Consider the following 25299-nt stretch of genomic DNA (forward strand, 5'->3'; position numbering starts at 1 on the left):
ATAGTATTTTTTTTCAACAGTGTTGGTTAAGGGAAAAATGTTGGCTAGGAGACTGAGAGAACTCCCTGATCTTCAAATAGTGCCATGGAAACTTTTCTGCTTACCTTAGCTGGCAGATGGAGCCTTGGTCTAACGTTTCATCTGAAAGACAGACCCCTGATTAAGAAACTGAGCATTCCCTCAATACTACACTGCGGTGTCAGCCAACATTATGTTCTCAAGTCTGTAGCGGGGCCTAACCCACAATCTCTGACTCAGGTGAAAGTAAGCCTTGGTGACACAAACAGCAATCAGAACACAGTGTGCACGCAGAGACATGAAGTTGGAGAACATTATTCAGACGTGCAGGGTGAGGTCACAGAAAGATTTGAAAGCAAGGACTAGGATTTTGGAAATCTGATTGACTAGGGAACAGGGAGTGTGCAAGAATCAAAATATGGCTGTGTGGTACTTTCATGGTAGCAGACAGCTAGATTTGAATGTGGCCAACATACATGTTGAAACTGACTCCATGTTTTCAGATAATGCTGCTGAGGCCGAGCATGAAAATGATAAAAAGGTAACCAAGGATGGAACTCTGAGATATATCAGTTGTGACAATGCAGGCACAGGGAAAAAGCCACTAGAAAAGTTGTGATGACTTTGTTGGGACAAATAGGAGTAGAACCACGAGAAAGCAATGCCATAGAAATGGATCACAAAGCAACGATGGGCAATAGTGTAAAAGGCGATACTGAAATCAAGGAACCGCGAGCTTTAGTCTTGATCACACAAGATGTTGTTCGTGATTTTGATCAGGTGGTCTTAGTGCTCCAATACCTCTCCACCATTGTTTAGCTCAGTAGGACTAGCCTCATCAAGTTCCACTTTTAGCTATCCAATCATAGCCACAGTGTCTCTATCACTGACTTCTCTTTCCATTCCCACACCGCTACCTTGGGAGTTCTCCAAGGATCCATCCTTGGCCCCTTCCCCATCTAAATGTTACCCATCGGTGATGACATGGTGTCAGGTTCAACACATACTCTAATAACACCCAACTTTACCATGCCACAATCTCTCTTTAAACCCTCCACCACGTTGGTGTTCAGATGCTTGTCTGACATACAGGCTTGGATGACCAGCAATTTCTAGTTAAGCTTCGGGAAGACTGAAGCCATCGTCTTTAGACCCCACCACAAATTCCGTACTCTCGCCACCGATTCCATTCCTTTCCCAGCCACTGTCTCAGGCTGAGCCAGACTGTTCACAACCTCGACATCCTATTCAACCCCAAGCTGAGCTTCCAACTCCTTATCTGCTCCATCACAAAGACTGCCTATTTCCACCTCTGTACATTGCACGCCACCACTCCTACCTCAGCCCATCTGCTGCTGAAACCCTTATACATGTCTTTGTTACTTTCAGCCTCAACTATTCCAGTGCTTTGCTAGTTGGTATTGCATTCCCTACTCTCCATAAACTTCAGCTCATTCAAACTCTGCCACACCAAATCCTGCTCGCCCATCACCCCTGTCCTTGTTGACCTATAGTTCCCCAAGCTTCAAATTTCTCTCCCTAGCTCAGTAACCCCTTTTCTTTTAATTCATTCATGGCATGTTGGCGTTGCTGGCAAGGCCAGCATTTATTGCCCATCCATAATTGCCCTAGAGAAGGTGGTGGTGAGCCGCCTACTAGAACCGCTGCAGTCCGTGTGGTGAAGGTTCTCCCACAGTGCTGTTAGGAAGGGAGTTCCAGGATTTTGGTCCAGCGACGATGAAGGAACAGCGATATATTTCCAAATCGGGACAGTGTGTGACTTGGAAGGGAATATGCAGGTGGTGTTGTTCCCATGTGCCTGCTGCCCTTGTCCTTCAAGGGTGGTAGAGGTCGTGGGTTTGGGAGGTGCTGACTTGGAAGCCGTGGCGAGTTGCTACAGTGCATCCTGTGGATGGTACATGCTGCAGCCACAGTGCACCGGTGGTGAAGGGAGTGAATGTTTAGGGTGGTGGATGGGGTGCCAATCAAGCAGGCTGCTTTGTCCTGGATGGTGTCGAGCTTCTTCAGTGTTGGTGGACTTGCACTCATCCAGGCAAGTGGAGAGTATTCCATCACACTCCTGACTTGTGCCTTGTAGATGGTGGAAAGGCTTTGGGGAGTCAGGAGGTGAGTCACTCGCTGCAGAATACCCAGCCTCTGACCTGCTCTTGTAGCCACAGTATTTATGTGGCTGGTCCAGTTAAGTTTCTGGTCATTGGTGACCCCTAGGATGTTGATGGTGGGGGATTCGGCAATTGTAATGCCGTTGAATGTCAAGGGGAGGTGGTTAGACTCTCTCTTGTTGGAGATGGTCATTGCCTGGCGTGAATGTTACTTACAACTTAACAGCCCAAGCCTGGATGCTGTCCAGGTCTTGCTGCATGCGGGCACGGACTGCTTCATTATCTGAGGGGTTGCAAATGGAACTGAACACTGTGCAATCATCAACGGACATCCCCACTTCTGACCTTATGATGGAGGGAAGGTCATTGATGAAGCAGCTGAAGATGGTTGGACCTAGGACACTGCCATGAGGAACTCCTGCAGCAATGTCCTGGGGCTGAGATGATTGGCCTCCAACAACTACTACCATCTTCCTTTGTGCTAGGTATGACTCCAGCCACTGGAGAGATTTTCCCCTGATTCCCATTGACTTCAATTCCCATTGACTTACAACCTCTCCATCCTTCTGACTATAACCTTCTTGTACATCCATCCTCTTTGTCTCAGGCTTGGCAGCCGTGCCTTCAACGGTTTAAGCTCCTTCTCCTCCCCTTCTCCTTTAAGACCTATCTCATTGACCAAACTTTTGGAAATCCCTGCTAATTATTTCTTCTTTGGCTCAGCATCCATTTTTTTTCCTTATCCCTCTGTGAAGCACCTTGGGACATTTTTCTACATTAAAGGCACCATAAAAATGTGAATTGTTGTTGTGGATAAGTCGGAAACTGGATTAGACTGGCTTGAACAAGGACTAATGAGAGATAAGCACTTAAATGGGTAGCAACGATGCATTCAAGCACCATGGCGAGAAATACTTTAGAGTCAGAAGTCACTCCTCCCTCTTTTGCTTCCCCTCAATACATGGAAAATAGCCAACATTTCATGGAGTATTCAGGGTCACACTGAGAAGAATTTCCAAATACATAAGTCTATCATTACTATTTTGTTAATAATGGTCATTTTCATTCTTTCTATTCCTGCTGAACAAAATTTACATTTAATGTAAACTTCTGAAGTTTTAAAAATGTCACACAACTTCAAGTTTCAACAGAAGTTCAGAAGAACAGCTAACAATATACTGTACTTTATTAAAATCGAATAACTCATAAGGGCCAACCTATTTCTTAGTTTTTTTTTTAAATCTAATTTCATACAGCAACGCAATTATACAGAGACAAATGGCTTTTTAAGTGATCATAACTTTCATTCTGCTCAGGCCCTGCAAATTGCTTGCTGTATTTTGTCAGCTGTTGGTGAAGATGCACTGGCTGACTTCCTTGACCTTTCTAAGTTGTAAAACCAGTGATGTGGCACAACCGTTTTCGAATATTCAATACTTGTATTATACTAGGTTCAACTTTTGTAGAAGTGCACACATGCCTTCAGTTGTCAACAGGCTGTGGTCTTTGGGCACTAAACATACATCTCAAGCTCCTACGCACAACCGGAAATGATTTATTTTGCAGCTGTCTACATTATTAGAATGCAAATAACATCTATTTTATGACCACTAAAAATGTACTTGCACTAAACCAGCTTTGCTCAGTCACACCAAGAAACAACCAGAGACAATTTCTTACAAATTGGAAAACCCATCAACCAAATCCACTTCATCTAAGTCAACCTGGCACAACAGATGAGATTTACTTGCTGTCTGAATATGGTATTTCAAGGTTTATTACCCGACAATTTTTCTTAGAATATAATCCATTGTAAAATGAGATTATTCTGTTCAATATTATCTTCAGAAAGTTAAAGAAAAACATATTAAGATAAAAGTGTGCTATTCATAGCTATATTGCCCATGCAACATTTCACTTGTTTTGGGGAGTTGATAAGAGTTTGCTTGAATAGCAATTTTGATATTAAGGTTGTGTTTGATGTTCAAGAACTGGGAAAGTCCTGGCACCAGAATTTTGAGGGACAGAAAAGGCTTTTTTAAAAAATTCATTCATGGGATATGGGCGTCGCTGGCAAGGCCAGCATTCGTTGCCCATCCCGAATTGCTTGAGAAGGTGATGGTGAGCCACCTTCTTGAACCGCTGCAGTCTGTGTGGTGAAGGTTCTCCCACAGTGCTGTTAGGTAGGACGTTCCAGGATTTTGACACAGCGACGATGAAGGAATGGCGATATATTTCCAAGTCAGAATGGTGTGTGACTTGGAGGGGAACGTGCAGGTGGTGGTGTTCCCATGTGCCTGCTGCCCTTGCCTTCTAGGTGGTAGAGGTCACGGGTTTGGGATGTGCTGTCTAAGAAACCATGGCGAGTTGCTGCAGTGCATCCTGTGGATGGTACACACTGCAGCCACCGTGTGCCGGTGATGGAGGCAGTGAATGTTTAAGGTGGTGGATTGAGTGCCAATCAAGCGGGCTGCTTTGTCCTGGATGGTGTCGAGTTTCTCGAGTGTTGTTGGAGTTGCACTCATACAGGCAAGTGGAGAGTATTCCATCACACTCCTGACTTATGCCTTGTAAATGGTGGAAAGGCTTTGGGGAGTCGGAAGATGAGTCACTTGCTGCAGAATACCCAGCCTCTGACCTGCTCTTGTAATCACAGTATTTACATGGCTGGTCCAGTTAAGTTTCTGGTAAATGGTGACCCCCAGGATGCTGATGGTGGGGGATTTGGCAATGCCATTGCATGTCAAGGGGAGGTGGTTCAACTCTCTCTTGTTGGAGATGGTCATTGCCTGACACTTGTCTGGTGCGAATGTTACTTGCCACTTATCAGCCCAAGCCTGGACGTTGTCCAGGTCGTGCTGCATGCGAGCACAGATTGCTTCATTATCTGATGAATTGCGAAAGGAGCTGAACACTGTGCAATCATCAGCGAACATCCCCATTTCTGACCTTATGATGGAGGGAAAGTCATTGATGAAGCAGCTGAAGATGATTGGGCCTAGGACACTGCCCTGAGGAACTCCTGCAGCGATTTCCTGGGGATGAGATGATTGGCCTCCAACAACCACTATCACCTTCCTTTGTGCCAGGTATGACTCCAGCCACTGGAAATTTTTCCCCGATTCCCATTGACTTCAAATTTATGAGGACACAACAAGCCCAACTACTAGATTTCAGATTCATCCATCCATCTTATCATGGCATCCTTCAATCACTTTTGGCATTATTCTCATCCACTTAAGTTTTGCAGGCAACATTTCTAATCCTACATTTTTACACGACATATATTAACTAATGTATCCTTTAACATCAGATACTGCTTTCATGAATGCTTCTCTTATGATTACAAAGATAACACAGACTGCTACATAAAAGCAATCATGTGGGTTGAGTGGAAAAAAAACAGTTTGCAGTATCTGTGTTCTCATGCCAGTTCAGATGCAGACAGTCCGTCACACAGTAGTTGGAACTGCAATAATGTGCATGACCTAAAAAGCTTAAGACAAAGCACGGATATGCTAAAATAAAATTATGAATTCATGAGGGTACCAAATTTAAAGCCACAGTGCCCCGCCATTTTTTTTAAGACGTTGTCTGAAACCAGAGCAAGAGAATATCATCTTACTATCAAAATTAATTATTGGAAACTCTGGATTATTCCTGTTTGTTTTAAAGAGATCCCCTGATATCACTTTAATCGATAAGAGTATCTGTTTACAAACCTTTACTAAAACATCAAAAATTCAGTAAGACGGAAATACCATAATTTCAAATAAAGCCACTACACTAAAAAAGTACAATTTCTGGACTATGAGCACAGAACTTTCCAAGTGTTTCATTTTTAAAATGTACTATTTGGTAGGCACTGCAGATTTAAATATGAAATGAAATGATAAAAGAAAAACAAACATGCAGAACATGTTACGTTACCTTCCACCTGTGGAACTGAAAGGCACTACATGGATTCCCAAAGGCCCTCCATCATTGGAGACTTCAACCAGCTTTAGCACGTCACTGTGAGACAATGATGAATGGAGTGACATAAAAATGTGAAGTATACTACCCAAAACAAAAACAAAATTTTATAATATCTGGAACAATGGGTAGTGCAACTTGTGTGTGGCATACCTGAGTATTAGTCTGGGAGCATGAGAAAAAGTCAACCATCAAAAATAATAAAATTAAAACAACCAAGATGAAAACACACAGAGCACATTATCTGACAGCGCAAACCTAATGCAAACTGTCAGAAAATCCCTTGTGATCACATTTTCTTATTGCATTAAAACTGATCAGAAAAACTGCATCTCTAGGTAATTGATCAATAAACAAGCTAATTTGTTATTAGATAAATACAAAGATCTATCAACGAGTTACACACAAAAAAAGCTTTAAAATGGGTCCACTGTTAATTCAGACAGTTAATAAATATTATCCTTTACTAGGAAAATATTGGGGAAACTATCAGGGTCAAACTGATTTGCACTATTTTCAATGACCACTGAAGGATTTTGCTTAGGTGGTGGTCTGATCAGTAAGTCACTGTCTGTTGAGGTAGGTGTGTTAATAAACTTCAACCCAAATAAAAACAGAAAATGCTGACCTATGCAGAGGATCCATCAGTATCTGACAAGAGATGCAGAACCTGTATAATCATCGTTCTGATGATGGGTCTCCATCTGAAAAATTAGCGATGCTGACGGACCTGCTGCGTCTTTTCAGCATTTTCTGGTTTTTTTTGTTAAGTTTCTTTTTTAGCTTTGAGTTTTTTTTTAAAGTTTTATTTGATCAGTACTCAATTCATTATAAGCTTTGCAAATACAGTACCCTCCAATTAACAGTCATTCCAATAAGAACACTTACTTCAGTCACCAATTATTTCCCCGCTGTTTCCTACAGTATTTAATAAGTATGATTTTGCAAAAAGGGAATGTTTTGCCTGCCATTTAGGCGGTTTCCCTTCAGCGAGTTCCACTGCCCGATAATGAATTTCACTTCTCAGTACAATAGCCGTTACAAGCTGATCCTTTGTGGTCTGCCTATATCTAAAAACAGCGTGCGATAATTAATATGTTACTGATGCAAGCGTACCCGAGCGAAAAATTCTGTCCATGCTCAAGGCAAGAATCAGCACGTCCAACTGGCTCGATCCTGTTGTTCTCCTCTTCTGTCCCATCATCCTCCTACAAAGGGAAAAACAAAGATTCCAGTCAGAAAAACAAATTCCAATCATAACTATAGAATATTGTACATCACACTCGGGTAACAAACTGAGCCAGTAAAACAGCCGTGTGTGGAATTCCAGTGCTTACTGCAGGAAAGAGGTCACGACATTGTTTCCTATACACTGCTACATTACACACAATTTACAGCATCTCCACCTCTTTGCTGATACAAGTGTGGTATTATTTTACTCTTCTATCCATTTCAAAACTCATACTGCAATAAACATTACTTCTTTTTATATGACTTATGGAAATCTCTGATGAAAACTTGTTACGTGTAATAATACACTACAATAAAAAGAAAACTGTTGAATTTTACAGTTAATATTACCCAAAAAAGGATTTCAGTACAACCACTATGCTGAAATGAGTACAGTTCTGACTGGAAAATTTCTGGGATGCCTTTTTGCTGGTATGCTATCAATACGTTCAATATAAAAGATCATCATTTGCTCGCAATCCCGTCTTTCATTTTATCGTCCAGAGCTGCTTTTTCAGTAGAACTTTAATAACAGCAACATGAAGCTCTGGGTAGACATTTAAACAAGGAACTAGATCTATTAACTAACTAAATTCTCTCTGTAACACTAACATATCAATGAACATCTTAAGATGAACAATTCTAGACAAACTGGAACAATTCTTCCCAATTTAATCATAGAACGATTAACCAAACTGAGGCTGCGCAACAAGTTTGCATTAATTATTCCTGAAAAGAACTAAAATTTAATAACTTGCCACTGTCAAATTTCAAGCAAAAAGGCATATAACTTTCTTGCAAAGTGGCTTTGGCAGTCAATACTGCTCTCATTGACAGAGGTTGCGACATTGTTAGAACTATCCAAATTGTACAAGGATGAGGATGATTTAATACATTTCTATTTTTCAGTGCTCTCTCATTAATACTGTGGCTACAAGAGCAGGTCAGAGGCAGGGTATTCTGCGGCGAGTGACTCACCAAAGCCTTTCCACCATCTACAAGGCACAAGTCAGGAGTGTGATGGAATACTCTCCACTTGCCTGGTTGAGTGCACGCCTTCCACCACCCTAAACATTCACTCCCTTCACCACCGGCGCACTGTGGCTGCAGTGTGCACCATCCACAGGATGCACTGCAGCAACTCGCCAAGGCTTCTTCGACAGCACTTCCCAAACCCGCGACCTCTACCACCTAAAAGGACAAGGGCAGCAGGCACATGGGAACAACATCACCTGCATGTTCCCCTGCAAGCCACACACCATCCCGTCCTTCCTTCATCGTCACTGGGTCAAAATCCTGGAAATCCCTACCTAACAGCACTGTGGGAAAACCTTCACCACACGGACTGCAGCGGTTCAAGAAGGCGGCTCACCACCACCTTCTCAAGGGCAATTATGGATGGGCAATAAATGCTGGCCTCGCCAGCGACGTCCACATCCCATGAACGAATTAAAAAAATTATTTGGCTGTGAGCTGTCGCTGTTTCTGTTCTTCACTGACTTTTGTCCTGAGGTCTCCAAATTGGTTCAGGTCAGTTTGGAGCTTGGATGTTTACATTGTTCAACTTACAAAAACATTAGCCAAGTTTCAATTTATATATAAATCTGTGGTTCTGTTTCTAAATTTAAAGAATAAAGAAGGACTGTTGAATAATAAATAGCTTTGAAAATGTTACATTTTGAGATGCACTGTCGATTAAATTGGTGAAACACAATGAAAAGTTTCAACAAGAATACAAAGTGCAACTGTCCACCACTTAACATTATACTCCATTGGTCAGGTAGAGTGCTGGGCTGCCAGACACTGTGCTATGCTCTGGTGGCAGCCTTTATTTTGGGAGAATGGATAGGAAAAAACAATAGCCAAACCGTACAAGTGTATACATGGTCAGCTGACCATAGAGTGGTATGGATAGCAATCACAAAGATGCCTGTTGACCAGGACTTTTTACTCCTCTGGATGAAGAGAACTTCCAAGACGGGCTGGTGAATACAGCCATGGGAATGAGAGGGAAGGAAGATTAAATTACGATTTTAAAAAAAATGTAATTTCAACAATTCATACTTGCATTCTCGTTTTATATTTTAAAAGCAACATTCGGTTCTCTAACTTAGTTTACTGCATCCTCTTTCCTGGATTTTTTTTTATAAAACCCTTTTCTTAGCATTCTTTTAAAAATGGAGATGCAATATCTTCAGCAAATTTTAGAGCAGATCAGCAGAGCTTAAAACTCAGCGTTACCCAAGGGCTTGGGCATCAGTCAGCACAATGATGAAAAGCAAAGGGTTATGAGCTTGGCACACATCAACAGACAGTGTATAATTGAGAGGATATTAAAGCTAAGCATAAGCTGGCTATAACTTCCAATGTAAATTTCCTCTGAGAATCTCTAAGCACAAAACCTTGACTATATGTCTGCACTCAGGCTCTGAACTTAACAGCTACCATTTTTCCTTCAGTGTTACACATCAGGACAGTGAGCGGAAAAAGAAAAAAAAGATTAGCAAAGCGCTATTACTTCAGGGTGATATTTTCTTTCATGAATACCAGCATTCATTTCTATTCCATCTGTCAAGCATAAAGAATCAAGCTATTTGAAAATTTAGGAGGTCAAGCAGCATCTTTTAAGGCGCACAAATGTAAATTTGAAATAAAATGGTCCAAATAAAATGATGTGAACATTATCAAGGCTTTCCCAACAAATATTACAAAAACAATCATAGTCCTTCACTGTGCACCTAGTTAAAAATCAGGATTTTAAACAAATATCTTCACTCAATGTCTGAAAGATAAGGCTGCCTGCAAGCGAGTCACTCATTCGTGCCAGACTTACTTTGATAATGCGTTTGTCATGATACTTAAATATTTATGTGCTGACACAAACTATGTCACTGCCAGTATTTCACAGATTGACACAAAGGTTAGTGCTAATGTAGGAACTCAGATGAAGCTTCAGTCCAAGCGGTCATGTCGCTATTTGTCATGCTCGTATTGCTGACCATATCTGAAATCTTGAACTCTCAAACTTTTTAACAATAACCATTAAAAAAAATCTATCTTCCTTTTGAGTGCTCATCATCCTGTTCAGCACAGAAACTTGTAATACCACCCTTCTTTCCATTTATAAAGTGATAAAATGGTATCATTTTACAATGGGAGTTTACTGTATATCATGCAAATTAAGCCATAACTATGCCTGTAAAATGGTTTTAAGAACATAGCTAAAATACTTTGCGCAGATCAAAATTTTAGTGATTTGAAGAGTATGCATTATTCTTCAGAGCCCGAGGAGCAACTTACAGCGGAGGTTGCTGGAATCTAATTGGAATTTTCACTTGAAAATTGCTGGGCCACTAAGGGCGGCATTATACCTGTAATACCAAGCTCAGATCTGCATAATACAATATGCAGATCAAAGATACATTGCTAACTGTACCTTAATGTGCAATCCACTCGATCCATTAAAGACAGCTCAATGCACATCTGTTTGCACACACCCAAAATATTTCACTTCCAGTCAGTTCATTGTTTTTCTATTAGGAGAGTATGGGCAGGAATGTCCACACGACAACAACTTGCATTTATATAGCGCCTTTAATTTAGCAAAACGTACTAAGGCGCTTCACGGGAGTGTTCATAATATCACAGAAGGTACATCACAGGAGGAGGCCATTCAGCCCATCATGCCTGTGCCAGCTCTTTGAAAGAGCTAGCCAATTAGTCCCATTCCTCTACTCTTTCCCCATAGCCCTTTAAATTTTTTCCCTTCAAGTATTTATCTAATTCCCTTTTGAAAGTTACCATTGAATCTGCTTCCACCACCCTTTCAGGCAGTGCATTCCAGATCATTACAACTCGCTGCGTAAAAAAATGTTTCTTTATGTTGCCCATGGCTCTTTTGCTGATCATCTTAAATCCATCTCCTCTGGTTACTGACCCTTCTGCCACTGGAAACAGGTTCTCCTGATTGACTCTGTCAAAACCATTCATGATTTTGAACACCTCCAACAAATCTCCCCTTAACCTTCTCTGTTCGAAGGAAAACAACCCCAGCTTCTCCAGTCTCTCTACATAACTGAAGTCCCTCAGACAAAATATGACACCGAGCCACATAAGGAGATATTAGGACAGGTGACCAAAAGCTTGGTCAAAGAGGTAGGTTTTAAGGAGACTCTTAACTGAGGAGAGAGAAGTAGAGAGGCAGATATGTATAGGGAGGGAATTCCAGAGCTTAGGGCCCAGGCAGCTGAAGGCACAGCCGCCAATGGTGAAGCGATGAAAATCAGGGATGCGCAAGAGGCAAGAATTGGAGGAGCTATCCTGATACTAAAATGATTCAAAATTATGGGCCCCTGTGGACTTTCAAAACATGACTTGATACTAAGCTTGTATTATATATATTACACCCAGCGTAAACCCAAAGAGAGGAGAGACTACCTTTCTGAGGAATAAATTAGCTCAGTTGGCAAACACTGTAAAAACTAATCCCACTCAGGACAAGCTGGTGCTATGGGTTAAAACAATGATCTTTCAGTACTGGGATTTTGGTTCAAACACACCCCAGACTGACAGGATGAAAGTCTCAATCCAGTTCCAAGTGGGCATGGTTCCACAACACAAAAGCTTCCTATAACCCAGCATTATTTGGCACTAAATTTGCAGTCTCACTCAGACACCATAAGGATAGCTGTTCTGGAAAATGCAAATTTCTAACTGATGCATTAGCAAGTGTTTTCCTGAGGAGTTATTCATGTTGTAGCAGAGGGAGCTTTACTCTGAATCTAAGCAGTACTAAATGACGATCTGTGCAAAAGGAGAACAATATTCAACGACTTGCATCTCAAATTGACGAGCACACAAATTCACACATAAAAGAAGAAAAATTGGAAATGAACCACACTTGATTAAGAACAGAATTAAGGCAGAATTCAGAACTAGTTTAATGAATTGAGCTGATTAAAATTAGAATTTTAGCTCAATCCAGAAGAACTGCCAGTTTGCACAGCAGGCAACAATTATCTGGTCACATCTGTGAGACAGAAAGAATGGGGAAATGGGATTACTTCTGATACAGATCTAGCACTGGCACAAGTACAGTGGACGAAGTGGCCTCCTTTTGCATTGTCTTTTTCGTGATTCTATGGTTCAGGTCCTTTCATGTGTGATGGCATTTTAGAAGTCACAGCCTCAATATTTTAAGAGTTGTTGGAAGAGCAAAACTCGATACAAAAACAAAATTAAATTTTAGTGGTCTGCCTGCATGGTATGGTCTGTCTTATTATGGCAGTTTTAAAACTGTTATCTCAGTGGTGTTGAGTTGCCCACTGTCTAATGGACCACCCTCTGCAGTGGCTGATTTACCTTGTCTCGTCTGGAGAGGAGGATCCACTCACCAACCTATTATGCATCTGCAATAAGTTTCAATTTACAGATGCACTGAAACAGAAGTTTATATTGATCCAAATAGTTACCACAGTTATGAAAAATTCATGCCCATTTTACCGTATATAGCACTACCATTGGCTTCAGCTCCAAACCGGCAGCAGTGTTGCAAAGGAAATGAAGCAGAGCTGCTGTCTACTGAGGTGCCAAAATCCACCTAAATAGGTAGTCTTTGCCAACACCTCCAGAGGCTAGAATGCCTCAGCAATCTGCCTCCAGAAGCAGAAGCTGCCATTTTTTTCCTGTCAACCGACAGGGTGAAGATTCAGCCTGCCGGTGTTCCCAGTGGTACAGTTTACCAACTGCTGCTTTATATGGCTCAACTCAGCCATTGGAGAAGGGACAGCTGCCAAAAATTGCAACTTTCCAACATCTGTTTCTACGCAAGATTCCTTATGCAGCTGTTTGATGCTGTGGAGTCCATCGCTTAATATAAACAAGGTGTATTCTACAGCACCAAGAACTTGAATTTATTGCACAACTATTCCTTCGGGAAGCAGTTAACTGGAGTGCAGTATTGGCGAACTTTGAAAGTGAACCAAGAGGCCAATCTCTAGGTGTCATCCTTGTTGGCAGTATACTTAATCCTGAAGTTATCTGCAAATGCTTTTCTATTACTGTGGTGCTGTCACCTCCCAGCATGCAGGACTTGCACAGTCAATGATACTCCCCAGTGGAGACCCATTTCGTTCATGGATTTCCAACTCTACTGTCAGAACCACCTTCCCTGTAGATCAAATCGGCCATCAATAACAGACCTTGAATGTTAGAGAGTAGTGCAGGGAGGCCATTTTGGCATCATTCTCCCAAGGCCAAGGCTGCAGCAGGCCACAATATAAAAGCATCTGATATTTCCTAGATACTTCCCCAGAGGTGCAATAGCTGCTCACTCAGTCATTATATCTCTTACTAATACTTACACACTATAAAAATTTAACTCATGTAAGAGATTTATTAGTAGATGATGAATTTCAAAGCCTTCTCTTAGAAACATCTCTGTTTGGGATTTCTTCACTAATATTACCAATAGGAGCTATTAGGAGGGGTGACTAAAAGCTTGGTCAATGACGTAGGTATTAAGGAAAGTCAAAGGAGGCAAGAGAGGTGGAGAGGTTTATAAGAACATAAGAAATATGAGCAGGAGTAGGCCATACGGCCTCTCAAGCCTGCTCCACTGTTCAATCAGATCATGGCTGATCTTCGACCTCAACTCCACTTTCCTGCCCGATCCCCATATCCCTTGATTCCCTTAGAGGCCAAAAATCTATCGATCTCAGCCTTGAACATACTCAACAACTGAGCAGCCACAGCTCTCTACGATAGAGAATTCCAAAGATTCACAATCCTCTGAGTGAAGAAATTCCATCTCATCTCAGTCCGAAATGGCCGACCATTTAGCCTGAGACTATGACCTCTAGTTCTAGACTCTCCAGCCAGGGGAAACAGCCTCTCAGCATCTACCCTGTCAATTCCCCTCAGAACCTTACTTGCTTCAATGAGATCACCTCTCAATCTTCTAAACTTCAGAGAGTACAGGCCCATTCTACTCCATCTTAGCATCATAGCAGGTACAGCACAGGGGGAGGCCACTCAGCCCATCTTGTCTCTGCTCTGAAAGAGCGATCCAGTTAATCCTATTCCACTGCACTTTCTCCATAGCCTTTCTCCATAGCCCTGTAATTTTTTTCCCTTCAAGTATTTATCCAGTTCTCTCTTCAAAGTTACCACTGAATCTGCATCCACCACCTTTTCAGGCAGGGCATTACAACTCGCTGCATTAAAAAACGATTCCTCATGTAACCTCTGGCTCTTTTGCCAATCATCTTAAATCTTGTCCTCTGGTTACCGACCCTTCTGCCACTGGAAACAGTTTCTCCTTATTTGTTCTATCAAAATAAATACATAAAGGGCAAAAGAGTAACTAGGGAGAGAGTAGGGCCACTTAAGGATCAACAAGGTCATCTATGTGCGGAACCACAAGAGATGGGTGAGATCCTAAATGAATATTTCGCATCGGTATTTACGGTTGAGAAAGGCATGGATGTTAGGGAACTTGGGGAAATAAATAGTGATGTCTTGAGGAGTGTACATATTACAGAGAGGGAGGTGCTGGAAGTCTTAACGCGTATCAAGGTAGATAAATTTCCGGGACCTGATGAAATGTATCCCAGGACGTTATGGGAGGTTAGGGAGGAAATTGCGAGTCCCCTAGCAGAGATATTTGAATCATCCACCGCTACAGGTGAGGTGCCTGAAGATTGGAGGGTAGCAAATGTTGTGCCTTTGTTTAAGAAGGGCGGCAGGGAAAAGCCTGGGAACGACAGACCGGTGAGCTTGACATCTGTAGTGGGTAAGTTGTTAGAGGGTATTCTGAGAGACACGAACTACGGGCATTTGGAGAGGCAGGGACTGATTAGGAACAGTCAGCATGGTTTTGTGAGAGGAAAATCATGTCTCACAAATTTGATTGAGTTTTTTGAAGGGGTAACCAAGAAGATAGATGAGGGCTGTGCAGTAGACGTGGTCTACATGGACTTTAGCAAAGCCTTTGACAAGGTACCGCATGGTAGGTTGTTACATAAGGTTAAATCTCACGGGATCCAAGGTGAGGTAGCCAATTGGATACAAAATTGGATTGACGACAGAAGACAGAGGGTGGTGGTAGAGGGTTGTTTTTCAAATTGGAGGCCTGTGACCAGCGGTGTGCCTCAGGGATCGGTGCTGGGTCCGCTGTTATTTGTTATTTATATCAATGATTTGGATGAAAATTTAGGAGGCATGGTTAGTAAGTTTGCAGATGACACCAAGATTGGTGGCATTGTGGACAGTGAAGAAGGTTATCTAGGATTGCAACGGGATCTTGATAAATTGGGCCAGTGGGCCGATGAATGGCAGATGGAGTTTAATTTAGATAAATGTGAGGTGATGCATTTTGGTAGATCAAATCGGGCCAGGACCTACTCCGTTAATGGTAGGGCATTGGGGAGAGTTATAGAACAAAGAGATCGAGGAGTACAGATTCATAGCTCCTTGAAAGTGGAGTCACAGGTGGATAGGGTAGTGAAGAAGGCATTCGGCATGCTTGGTTTCATTGGTCAGAACATTGAATACAGGAGTTGGGATGTCTTGTTGAAGTTGTACAAGACATTAGTAAGGCCACACTTGGAGTACTGTGTACAGTTCTGGTCACCCTATTATAGAAAGGATATTATTAAACTAGAAAGAGTGCAGAAAAGATTTACTAGGATGCTACCGGGACTTGATGGTTTGACTTATAGGGAGAGGTTGGATAGACTGAGACTTTTTTCCCTGGAGAGTAGGAGGTTAAGGGGTGATCTTATAGAAGTCTATAAAATAATGAGGGGCATAGATAAGGTAGATAGTCAAAATCTTTTCCCAAAGGTAGGGGAGTCTATAACGAGGGGGCATAGATTTAAGGTGAGAGGGGAGAGATACAAAAGGGTCCAGAGGGGCAATTTTTTCACTCAAAGGGTGGTGAGTGTCTGGAACGAGCTGCCAGAGGCAGTAGTAGAGGCGGGTACAATTTTGTCTTTTAAAAAGCATTTGGATAGTTGCATGGGTAAGATGGGTATAGAGGGATATGGGCCAAGTGCAGGCAATTGGGACTAGCTTAGTGGTATAAACTGGGCGACATGGACATGTTGGGCCGAAGGGCCTGTTTCCATGTTGTAAACTTCTATGATTCTATGATTTTGAACACCTCTATCAAATCTCCTCTGATCCTTCTCTGCTCTAAGGAGAACAACTCCAGCTTCTCCAGTGTCTCCACATAACTGAAGTCCCTCACCCTTGGTACCATTCTAGTAAATCTCTTCTGTTCCCTCTCCAAGGCCTTGACATCCTTCCTAAAGTCCTGTGCCCAGAATTGAACACAATACTCCAGCTGCAGCCTAACCAATGTTTTATAAAGGTTTAGCATAACTTCCTTGCTTCTATATTCTATGCCTCTATCAATAAAGCCCAGGATCCAACATGCTTTTTTAACTCCTTCTCAACTTGTCCTGCCACCTTCAAAGATTTGTGTACATACACCTCCAGATCTCTCTGTTCCTGCACTCCCTTTAAAATTGTATAATTTTGTTTATATTGCCTCTCCTCATTCTTCCTACCAAAATGTATCACTTCACACTTCTCTGCGTTAAATTTCATCTGAATGCGTCTGCCCATTTCAACGGACTGTCTATGTCCACCTGAAGGCTGTTACTATCCTTCACATTGTTTACTACATTCCCAAGTTTTGTGTCATCTGCAAATTTTGAAATTATACCCTTTATACCCAAGTCAGGTCATTAATATGTATCAAAAAGAGCAGTGGTCCTCATACCGACCCCTGGGGAACAGCACTGCATACTTCTCTCCAGTCTGAAAAACAACCGATCACCACTACTCTCTGCTTTCTGTTCCTTAGCCAATTTTGTATCCACTCTGCCACTGTCCCTTTACTCGCATGGGCTTTAATTTTGCTAACAAGTCTATTATGTGGTACTTTATCAAATCCCTTTTGAAAGTCCATATACACATCATCAACCTCACTATCCTCATCAACCCTCTCCGTTACTTCATCAAAGAACTCAATCAAGTTAGTCAAACACAATTTTCCTTTAACAAACCCGTGCTGACTTGCCTTGATTAGCCCGCACTTCTCCAAGTGCCAATTAATTTTGTCCTGGATTATTGTCTCAAAGTTTCCCCACCACGTTAGACTGACTGGCCTGTAATTGCCTGGTTTGTCACACTCCCTTTTTTGAACAGGGGTGTAACATTTGTAATATTCCAGTCTTTTGGCACCGTCCCCATATCTAAGGAGGATTGGAAGATTGTGGCCAAAGCCGCCACATGTTTTGGGAGGGAATTCCAGAGCTTAGGGCCGAGATGACTGAAGGTGTGATTACCAATTATGGAGTGAAGGGACTGGGGGTTAAGGGGCCAGAGTTGGAGGAACACAGAGTATCTAGGCCCTAAGCTCTGGAATTGCCTCCTTATCCCTCTCTGCCTCTCCACCTCTTTCGCCTCCTTTAAGACCTTCCTTAAAACCTAACTCTTTGACCAAGCTTTTAGTCACCCCTCGTAATATTGCCTTCTTTGGTTCCAGGTCAATTTTTTGTCGAATTATACCTCTGTGAAACACCTTGGGACATTTTCCTATGTTAAAGATGCTATATAAATACAAGTTGTGGTTGTTGTAACATGATGTCACTGATGCTATTAGAATGATCTAATCAGCAAATCATCAAGGACTGCACAATAATTATTTTATATTAGCCAACAAGACACTGAAGTTTAATAAATCAAATACTGCTGGGACACTAGTGTTAAGAGTACGCATGCATGCGTATTTTTAAGTAAGATAAGGAAGGTACAGGTCAAGACAGACCAAGAGAAACAGAACACAAGCGACACAAATTTCTATATTTTTAGAAAAAGAGAGAACTTGCATTTCTTTAGCACCATCCTAAATCATTTTTTACAAACAACTAGTTGCTTTTGAAGTGCAATTACTAATGTTATGTACATAAACAATGCAACCAATTGTATACAACAAGGTGCCAAGGATAGCACAGGAGATGAATGGCCAAACAATCTATTTTTGGTGGTGTTGGGAGAAGGACGAGTTGGCCAGGAGAACGTTGTCCTTCTTCAAGTGGTGTCATGGTATCTTTTGCATCACCTCAGCAGGCCTCGATTTAACGCAGCGCTCCCTCAGTACTGCACTGATGTGTCAACCGAGATTATACTCAAGTCTTGGACTGAGCCTTGAACTTTCTGACTGAGAGGCGAGAATGCTACCAACCAGGAATAAACTGACATTTGATGCTTAAAAGCTAATTTGAATGTCATCACACCCCACAATATTAATTGGCCCATTTTTCAGCCTAATTCCATCAGTCCTTCAGCATTAACAAACTAAAATCTCCTGGGTTATCCCTTTCTGACAGCTTTTTATTTTGAGCCCTTTGAGAATTTGTTTTGGAGAAACGGTTTCCATCTCATGTTTAAAAACTGGGGATTCTACAGAAATGATCCTCATCAACGTGACTAAGAATGGCAACAAAAGCTTGAACACAGCAAATATATTTCAATCCGATTAACACTGGGAACAAGGTGGAGTGTTATTAGATTCCTAGATGTGTTAAAAATCAGCTACTGTAGATGTTGAAGCCTCAACCAATTTGAAACTAAATTTTTCCCAAGAGGAGTAATAATAAAAAAAATTCTGTTAACAGCATGGAGCACTTAGGGAACTGGCTTGTGTACCTATGGACCAATTGGAATCATTCATGTGGCAAATTTCCAATCTTGACCGGGTTATTGGGGAGGCTCCGAACCTATGTGAGAAACCATCCCATCGAGAGTGCGCTAAAACAAATTCCAGTGGCCAGTTACAAAGGAGCACTGGCACAGCCTGGGCACAGGTCACGTGCTTGGCCCCTCAACAAGGAAATGGCTGTGCCACCAAGTGCAACTTGAAGTGCAGAGGAAAAATGAAGTTCAATTGTACAGCATACAGCTGCTTTTGCATTGCACATTTTTAGCAGGTCTTCCAGGGCATTGATTTTTTGCGAATCCCAGCAGCTTTACATTTGGTTTGCAACTGGCTGCACAAGACTCAAGTTTCCAGGGACTGGCAGCATGAACTCAGGTCTCAGACAGTACAAATGAGGAAGATCATAGGATCATTCAGCACAGAAGCAGGCCATTAGGCCCATCATGCCTGTGTCAACTCTATGAAAGAGCTACCCAATTAGTCCCACGCCCCTGCTTTTTCCTCAAAGTCCTGCAATTTTTTTCCCTTCAAGTATTTATCCAATTCCCTTTTGAAAGTTACTATTCAATCTGCTTCCACCACCCTTTCAGGCAGTGCATTTCAGATCATTATAACTTGCTGCGTTAAAAAAAAAAATTCTCCTCTGGTTCTTGGATAGGTGAGAAACTTTTGAAGCAAATAAAGAGATACTGAAATGAATGGAATGAATGTATCACCAGTGTTTAGGTTGTATCTCATATCACCTAAAGTCATCTGCCTACTCAAGAAATCACTGAAGCTGAAGAGACACATCATGCTTTGCCTCTACTACCAATGTATATTAAAGTGCGAAGTCTCAATGTCCTTTGAATATTTAGCGATAAGTTAAAGCTGGTTAAGACTCTGAAAATGCATCCGTATCATAAGCTATAAAAGCTAATTCATTGTGATTAACTGCAAGGTTAAAACCGTGATAGATCAAAAAGCAATCATCTGTGAATAATAGCATTTACTGATGGTGATGATGTTTACTGGCTATGCAAGTTCTGCAATACAAGCTAAATCAAAACATAAAAGCTAATGAACTGGAATGTATAGTCTCTGAAAGATAATTAAAAAACAAAGTGAAATATTTGAAGACGTTTACTCTCTTCACAGTGCAAACATTCTTTCTTTAGTCATTCCTTAAATGATTATTCAGGAGAAAAATAAATTACAACGCAGTAAAGCTGGAAAAACTTCAAATGAAGTTCTTTTAATGGCTGAACTGCTGCCTCCAGTCAATACACTTCCTCAGTCACTAGGAAGACAACTTCACGGCGTTAACATCCCCATACCATGGTTCAGCCAACAGGAAATATATTTCCGTACATGGGAACTGGTCTTGCTGGTTTGCTCCTTCCTTGAGATGGAGCGATCTGACAAATGGTACTGCAGTCGTACAATATAATTGGCTGCTCAGCTGAAAACTTGAACAACAAATAACAAGAGTTTGAATGTCAGAGCCCAGAATTTGAAGGGGTATCTGGGTTGGAAACTCTGTGCTTTACTACGCAGCAACCTTGAAATTCAAGTAACTCCTCAACATACATTACCAATGGAGAACTTTTAAAAGTCTGACAATTATAAAATAAACGACTGTGCAAAATTTGATTTCAAGCATATCTTTCCCTCCATTTTGTTTCTTTCTCAGAGGCTGTCACAGAATGAATCTGAGGCACACTTCTAACATGATTTACTTCACTCCTGTCATCATCCAGTGGAATGGCTCACATGGAGAGGGCAACTACATTCACAGTATAGGTTATGATTTTAAATAATGGAATTTAGCTTTTAAATTGCTGATATTATGGTCTGGATTCTCCTCTCATTAGCAAGGCAGGACTTCCATCCGATGGCCTAACACCATTGTAGCCCTGGCCTACTTTCCTGGGACAGGTTTATTAAGTTTGCCAGACAGGCTCCTGGAGCTATCTCCCCCATCGAGAGAGAGACCACCACTGCAAGGGCATGCAATTCTGCGGCCTTAAAAGGCAGAAGCAATTTAAAAGGGGCAGAAGAGCCTCGAAGATGAGGAATGTAATTTTTTTTTTTTTTTTTAAAAAGGCATCCGACTTGGCAGAGGCCCACGACTGGGCCATTTCCCTCCAGCCAGTGATTTTGGGAGCTTACGGCCACTATCCAGATCTCACCATCACCTTTCTTGTGGTGGTCCCTGGGGTCAATGAAGGTGTAGTAAGCGGTAGTATGCAGGGAAATGGGGCAGTTGCCAGGCCTGCCTCTTAACATTTACACAAAACAGCTGATGAAGGGCAGGGGAGGGGGCGACGGCCTTCCTGAATGGGGCAGGAGGAGGAAATTTGAGGTCAGGGCAGGTTTCAGCGGCAGGCTGACTTTCCCCAGTTTTCCTCCGCTAACCCGTCCGATTTGTGACAGAGAAAAATCCAGGACTACATCTCCTGCTATCAGCTTTGGTGTATCCCAAGGTTCTGTCCTTGGCATCTTTTATTTGCTACCCCTTAGTGCTATTATCTGGTAGCTTGGAGCCAATTATTCCATATTGACATCCAGTTCCACTTTGCCATCTCCTCTACCAACCCTGTTCAGCTGCCACAGTCAACACATGGCTATCTGACATTAAGACCTGGATGAGCCAAAATTCCTTCCAGCTTAATGTCAGCAACACAAAGCCTCTTTGGCTTCCTCAAACACTTATATGCCTCTGGTCTCAACTCCATCGCCATCTGCCACTGCCACCCCAGGCTAAGAACAGAGGTGCAGAAGATTGATCTTATGTTCATGACTTGGATGAAGGAACAGAGTGTCTTGTGGCCAAATTTGCTGATGATACAAAGATAGGTGGGAAAAGCAAGTTGCGATGAAGACGCAAAGTGTCTGCAAAGGGACATTGACAGGTTAACCGAATGGACAAAAATTTGGCAGATGGAATATAATGTGGGAAAATGTGAAGTCATCCACTTTGGGAGGAAAAATAAAAAAGCAAAATATTATTTGAATGGAGAAATACTACAAAATGCTGCGGTACAGAAGGATCTGGGTGCCCTTGTATATGAAACACAAAGTCAACGTACAGGTGCAGCAGGTAATCCAGAAGGCAAACGGAATATTGGCCTTTATTTCTAGGGGGATGGAGTATAAAAGCAGAGAAGTCATGCTGCATCTGTACAGGGTGCTGGTGAGACCACACCTGGAGTACTGTGTACAGTTCTGGTGCCCTTATTTAAGGAAGGACATACTTGCATTGGAGGCAGTTCAGAGAAGGTTCACTAGGTTGATTCCGGGTATGGAAGGGTTGTCTTATGAGGAAAGATTGAACAGGTTGGGTCTATACTCATTGGAGTTTAGAAGAATGAGAGGAGATCTTATTGAAATATACAAGATTCTGAGGGGACTCGATAGGGTAGATGCTGAGAGGATGTTACCCCTCATGGGGGAATCTAAAACTAGGGGGCATAGTCTCAGAATAAAAGGTCGTCCATTTAAGACAGAAATGACGAGGAATTTCTTCTCCCAGAGGGTCATGAATCTTCGTAATTCTTTGCCCCAAAAAGCTGTGGAGGCTGAGTCATTGAATACATTCAAGGCTGAGTTAGACAAATTTTTGATCAGCAAGGGAGTCAAAGGGTATGGGGAAAGGGCGGGAAAGTGGAGTTGAGGTAAAAATCAGATCAGCCATGATCTCGTTAAATGGCAGAGCAGGCTCGAGGGGCCAAATGGCCTACTCCTGCTCCTATCTCTTATGGTCTTATGGTTCAGCTTCACGTCCCACTTCCAATCAATCAACAAGATCACTTTCTTTTACCTCCATAATATCTCCACTCCTACCTCTTCTCTCTGCTGCCAAAACCCTAATTCATGCCTTTTATCATCTCACCATTAGCCTTCTTCAGTGCTCCCCTCTAAAATTGAAGTAAATAAAAGAGCAAATAAAGAAGTTAGAAACAGATGAAGTAAATATACAAATAAAGAATTTAGCAAAAAGGATAGCTTACAGAAAGGATAAAAAGAATAGAGGAGAAAGATCAAATCACCAGTTAGAAGTAGGAATAAGTATTAGTTTGGACAAAAAAAATCAAGGCACAGTGAGTAGCATTAAATACGAACAGAAAAAATGAAGTCCATGTATTGCAATACTCAGAGTGTGGAGCATAAACTGGGGGAATCAGAATCACAGAATGATACAGCACAAAAGGAGGCCATTCGGCCCATCGTGCCTGCTCTTTGGTAGAGCTATCCGATTAGTCTCACTCCCCTGCTCTTTCCCCGCAGCACTGCAAATGTTTCCCTTTTGAAAGTTACTATTGAATCTGCTTCCACCACCCTTTCAGGCAGTGCATTGCAGATCATAACAATTCGCTGCGTAATAAATATTTTCCTCATGTCACCTCTGGCTCTTTTGCCAATCACCTTAAATCTGTGTCCTCTGGTTTCCAACCTTTCTGCCACTGGAAACAGTTTCTCCTTAATTGGAAGCAATTATACCACAGGAAGATATAGATTTAATAGCACTAACAGAAACCTGGCTGCAAACTGGGCAGCAGTGGTGATTAAACATATCAGGTTATAATTATTTTCGGAAGGACAGAATAGACAAGAAAGGCGGGGGCGTGACAATATCACTTAAGGATGGAATGATGTTCTGGGACCACTTCTGTTCACTGTGTATAGGTGAAGCGAGATAGGTACATGAAGGAGAAAGGAATAGAAGGTTATGCTTATAAGGGGAGATGAAGTAGGGTGAGGGAAGGCTCATGTGGAGCATAAACACTGGCATGGACCAAATTTATGGACAAAACTAGGAAGGGCTGTAAATAATTCTGAGGATATTGATAGATGGTGCAATGGGCAATTGTGCACTTGTGCACTGTGAATCTCAAGGTATTGATAGCTGTACATTCAGCAGAGTTTTATGTGAACTGATTCAACAACCACATTGTAATTACACATTATTTCATGCAGCGAGTCTTGCAATTTTCAAAATACCTCTTCTGTGAACGTCTCCTGCGGATTTTTACTGAGCAGAAAGCAGGAATTGAAGTAAGCCATAAAACATTCACCGTATCATTGGAACCAAAGCTGGCAAACCAAATAGGTTTTCATTCATACAGTATTTCTGCTGCACTGCTCAAAGAGTTAATTCAGCATCCAAAAATGTAACGCATGGGAAAGGCAGTACAGGATTACCCTTGAGAGCTGTGAAGAACCAAGAGCTGGAAAGAACATTTCTAAAAATTGTTCATCCCAGCAGCAATTCAGTTGGGAAATTTAACACTGTGGAAATTGACAAAATAACTCTTGAACAAATAAATCAAGACAATTAACTAATTTTGTCTAAACCTGCTTGCTCCGCTGTCAAGTCTTCAATTTCACTTGTAGCCATACTAAGGAGATGTTCACAGAAGAGGCATTTTGAAAATTGCAAGACTCGCTGCACAAAATAATGTTTGGATTACAATGTGGTTGTTGAATCAGTTTGAATAAAACTCTGCTGAATGAATAATCAATACCTTGTGATGCACAGTGCAAAAGTGCCTGCACCATCTTATCAATATCCTCTGCAGCTTCCTTTCATCCTCAGAATTATTTACTGTGCTTCCTAGTACCCCTCCCTAAAGTTGTTTAAGTCTTGGCCTTCTGCAAGTCCTATTAGTTTTTCATGGATATGGGGGGTGTGCAACGATGCATGCACTGCCGAAGAATGGGAGAAATTCTTTTGATTGGGCCAGCTGATGTCTAAGTCAATTAACTAGCAGCAGTCTGGCAGCACAGAATACTTACGCACTTGAAACATGGCAATTTAGGCAAGGTATCAGAGGGTGGTACCATTCTACAGCAAGGAATTAATAATACCTTCAGGAGGAAGGAAGGATGGAAAGACAATTTGTGGGAGACAAGAAAAGGAGAATAGTCGGATGGACTCACTTTGGGGCATCCGCGATGCTGAGGAAGTCGTGGATAGCACGTTCAGTGAGTTGGTCACACCACAGATAAAAATTACTGAGGGAGATAGTGAATGGGTGACCAACAGACAGAGGAAGAGTAGGAAGGCAGTGCAGGGGTCCCCTGCGGTCATCTCCCTCCAAAACAGGTATACCGTTTTGGATACTGTTGGGGGAGATGGCTCACCAGGGGAAGGTGACAGAGGCCAGGTTCATGGCACCGTGGCTGGCTCTGCTGCACAGGAGAGCAGGAAAGAGAGTGGCAGAGCTATAGTGATAGGGGACT

General features: G+C 42.0%; 1 protein-coding gene across 4 annotated transcripts in view; it reads right to left on the bottom strand.

The window, feature by feature from the left end:
- The window catches only part of LOC137344561 (partitioning defective 3 homolog), a 735052-nt gene that overhangs the window by 288530 nt on the left and 421223 nt on the right, over positions 1 to 25299 (bottom strand). For all 4 annotated transcript variants that reach the window (XM_068007624.1, XM_068007617.1, XM_068007634.1 and 1 more), the window contains exons 6-7: positions 7233 to 7324; positions 6072 to 6155 (exon numbers count right to left, since the gene is read on the bottom strand). In XM_068007624.1, coding sequence (XP_067863725.1) covers positions 6072 to 6155; positions 7233 to 7324 — 176 coding nt within the window. The remainder of the gene's footprint in view (positions 1 to 6071; positions 6156 to 7232; positions 7325 to 25299) is intronic.

The sequence above is a fragment of the Heptranchias perlo genome, chromosome 2, assembly GCF_035084215.1.
Source record: "Heptranchias perlo isolate sHepPer1 chromosome 2, sHepPer1.hap1, whole genome shotgun sequence".
Taxonomy (NCBI): domain Eukaryota; kingdom Metazoa; phylum Chordata; class Chondrichthyes; order Hexanchiformes; family Hexanchidae; genus Heptranchias; species Heptranchias perlo.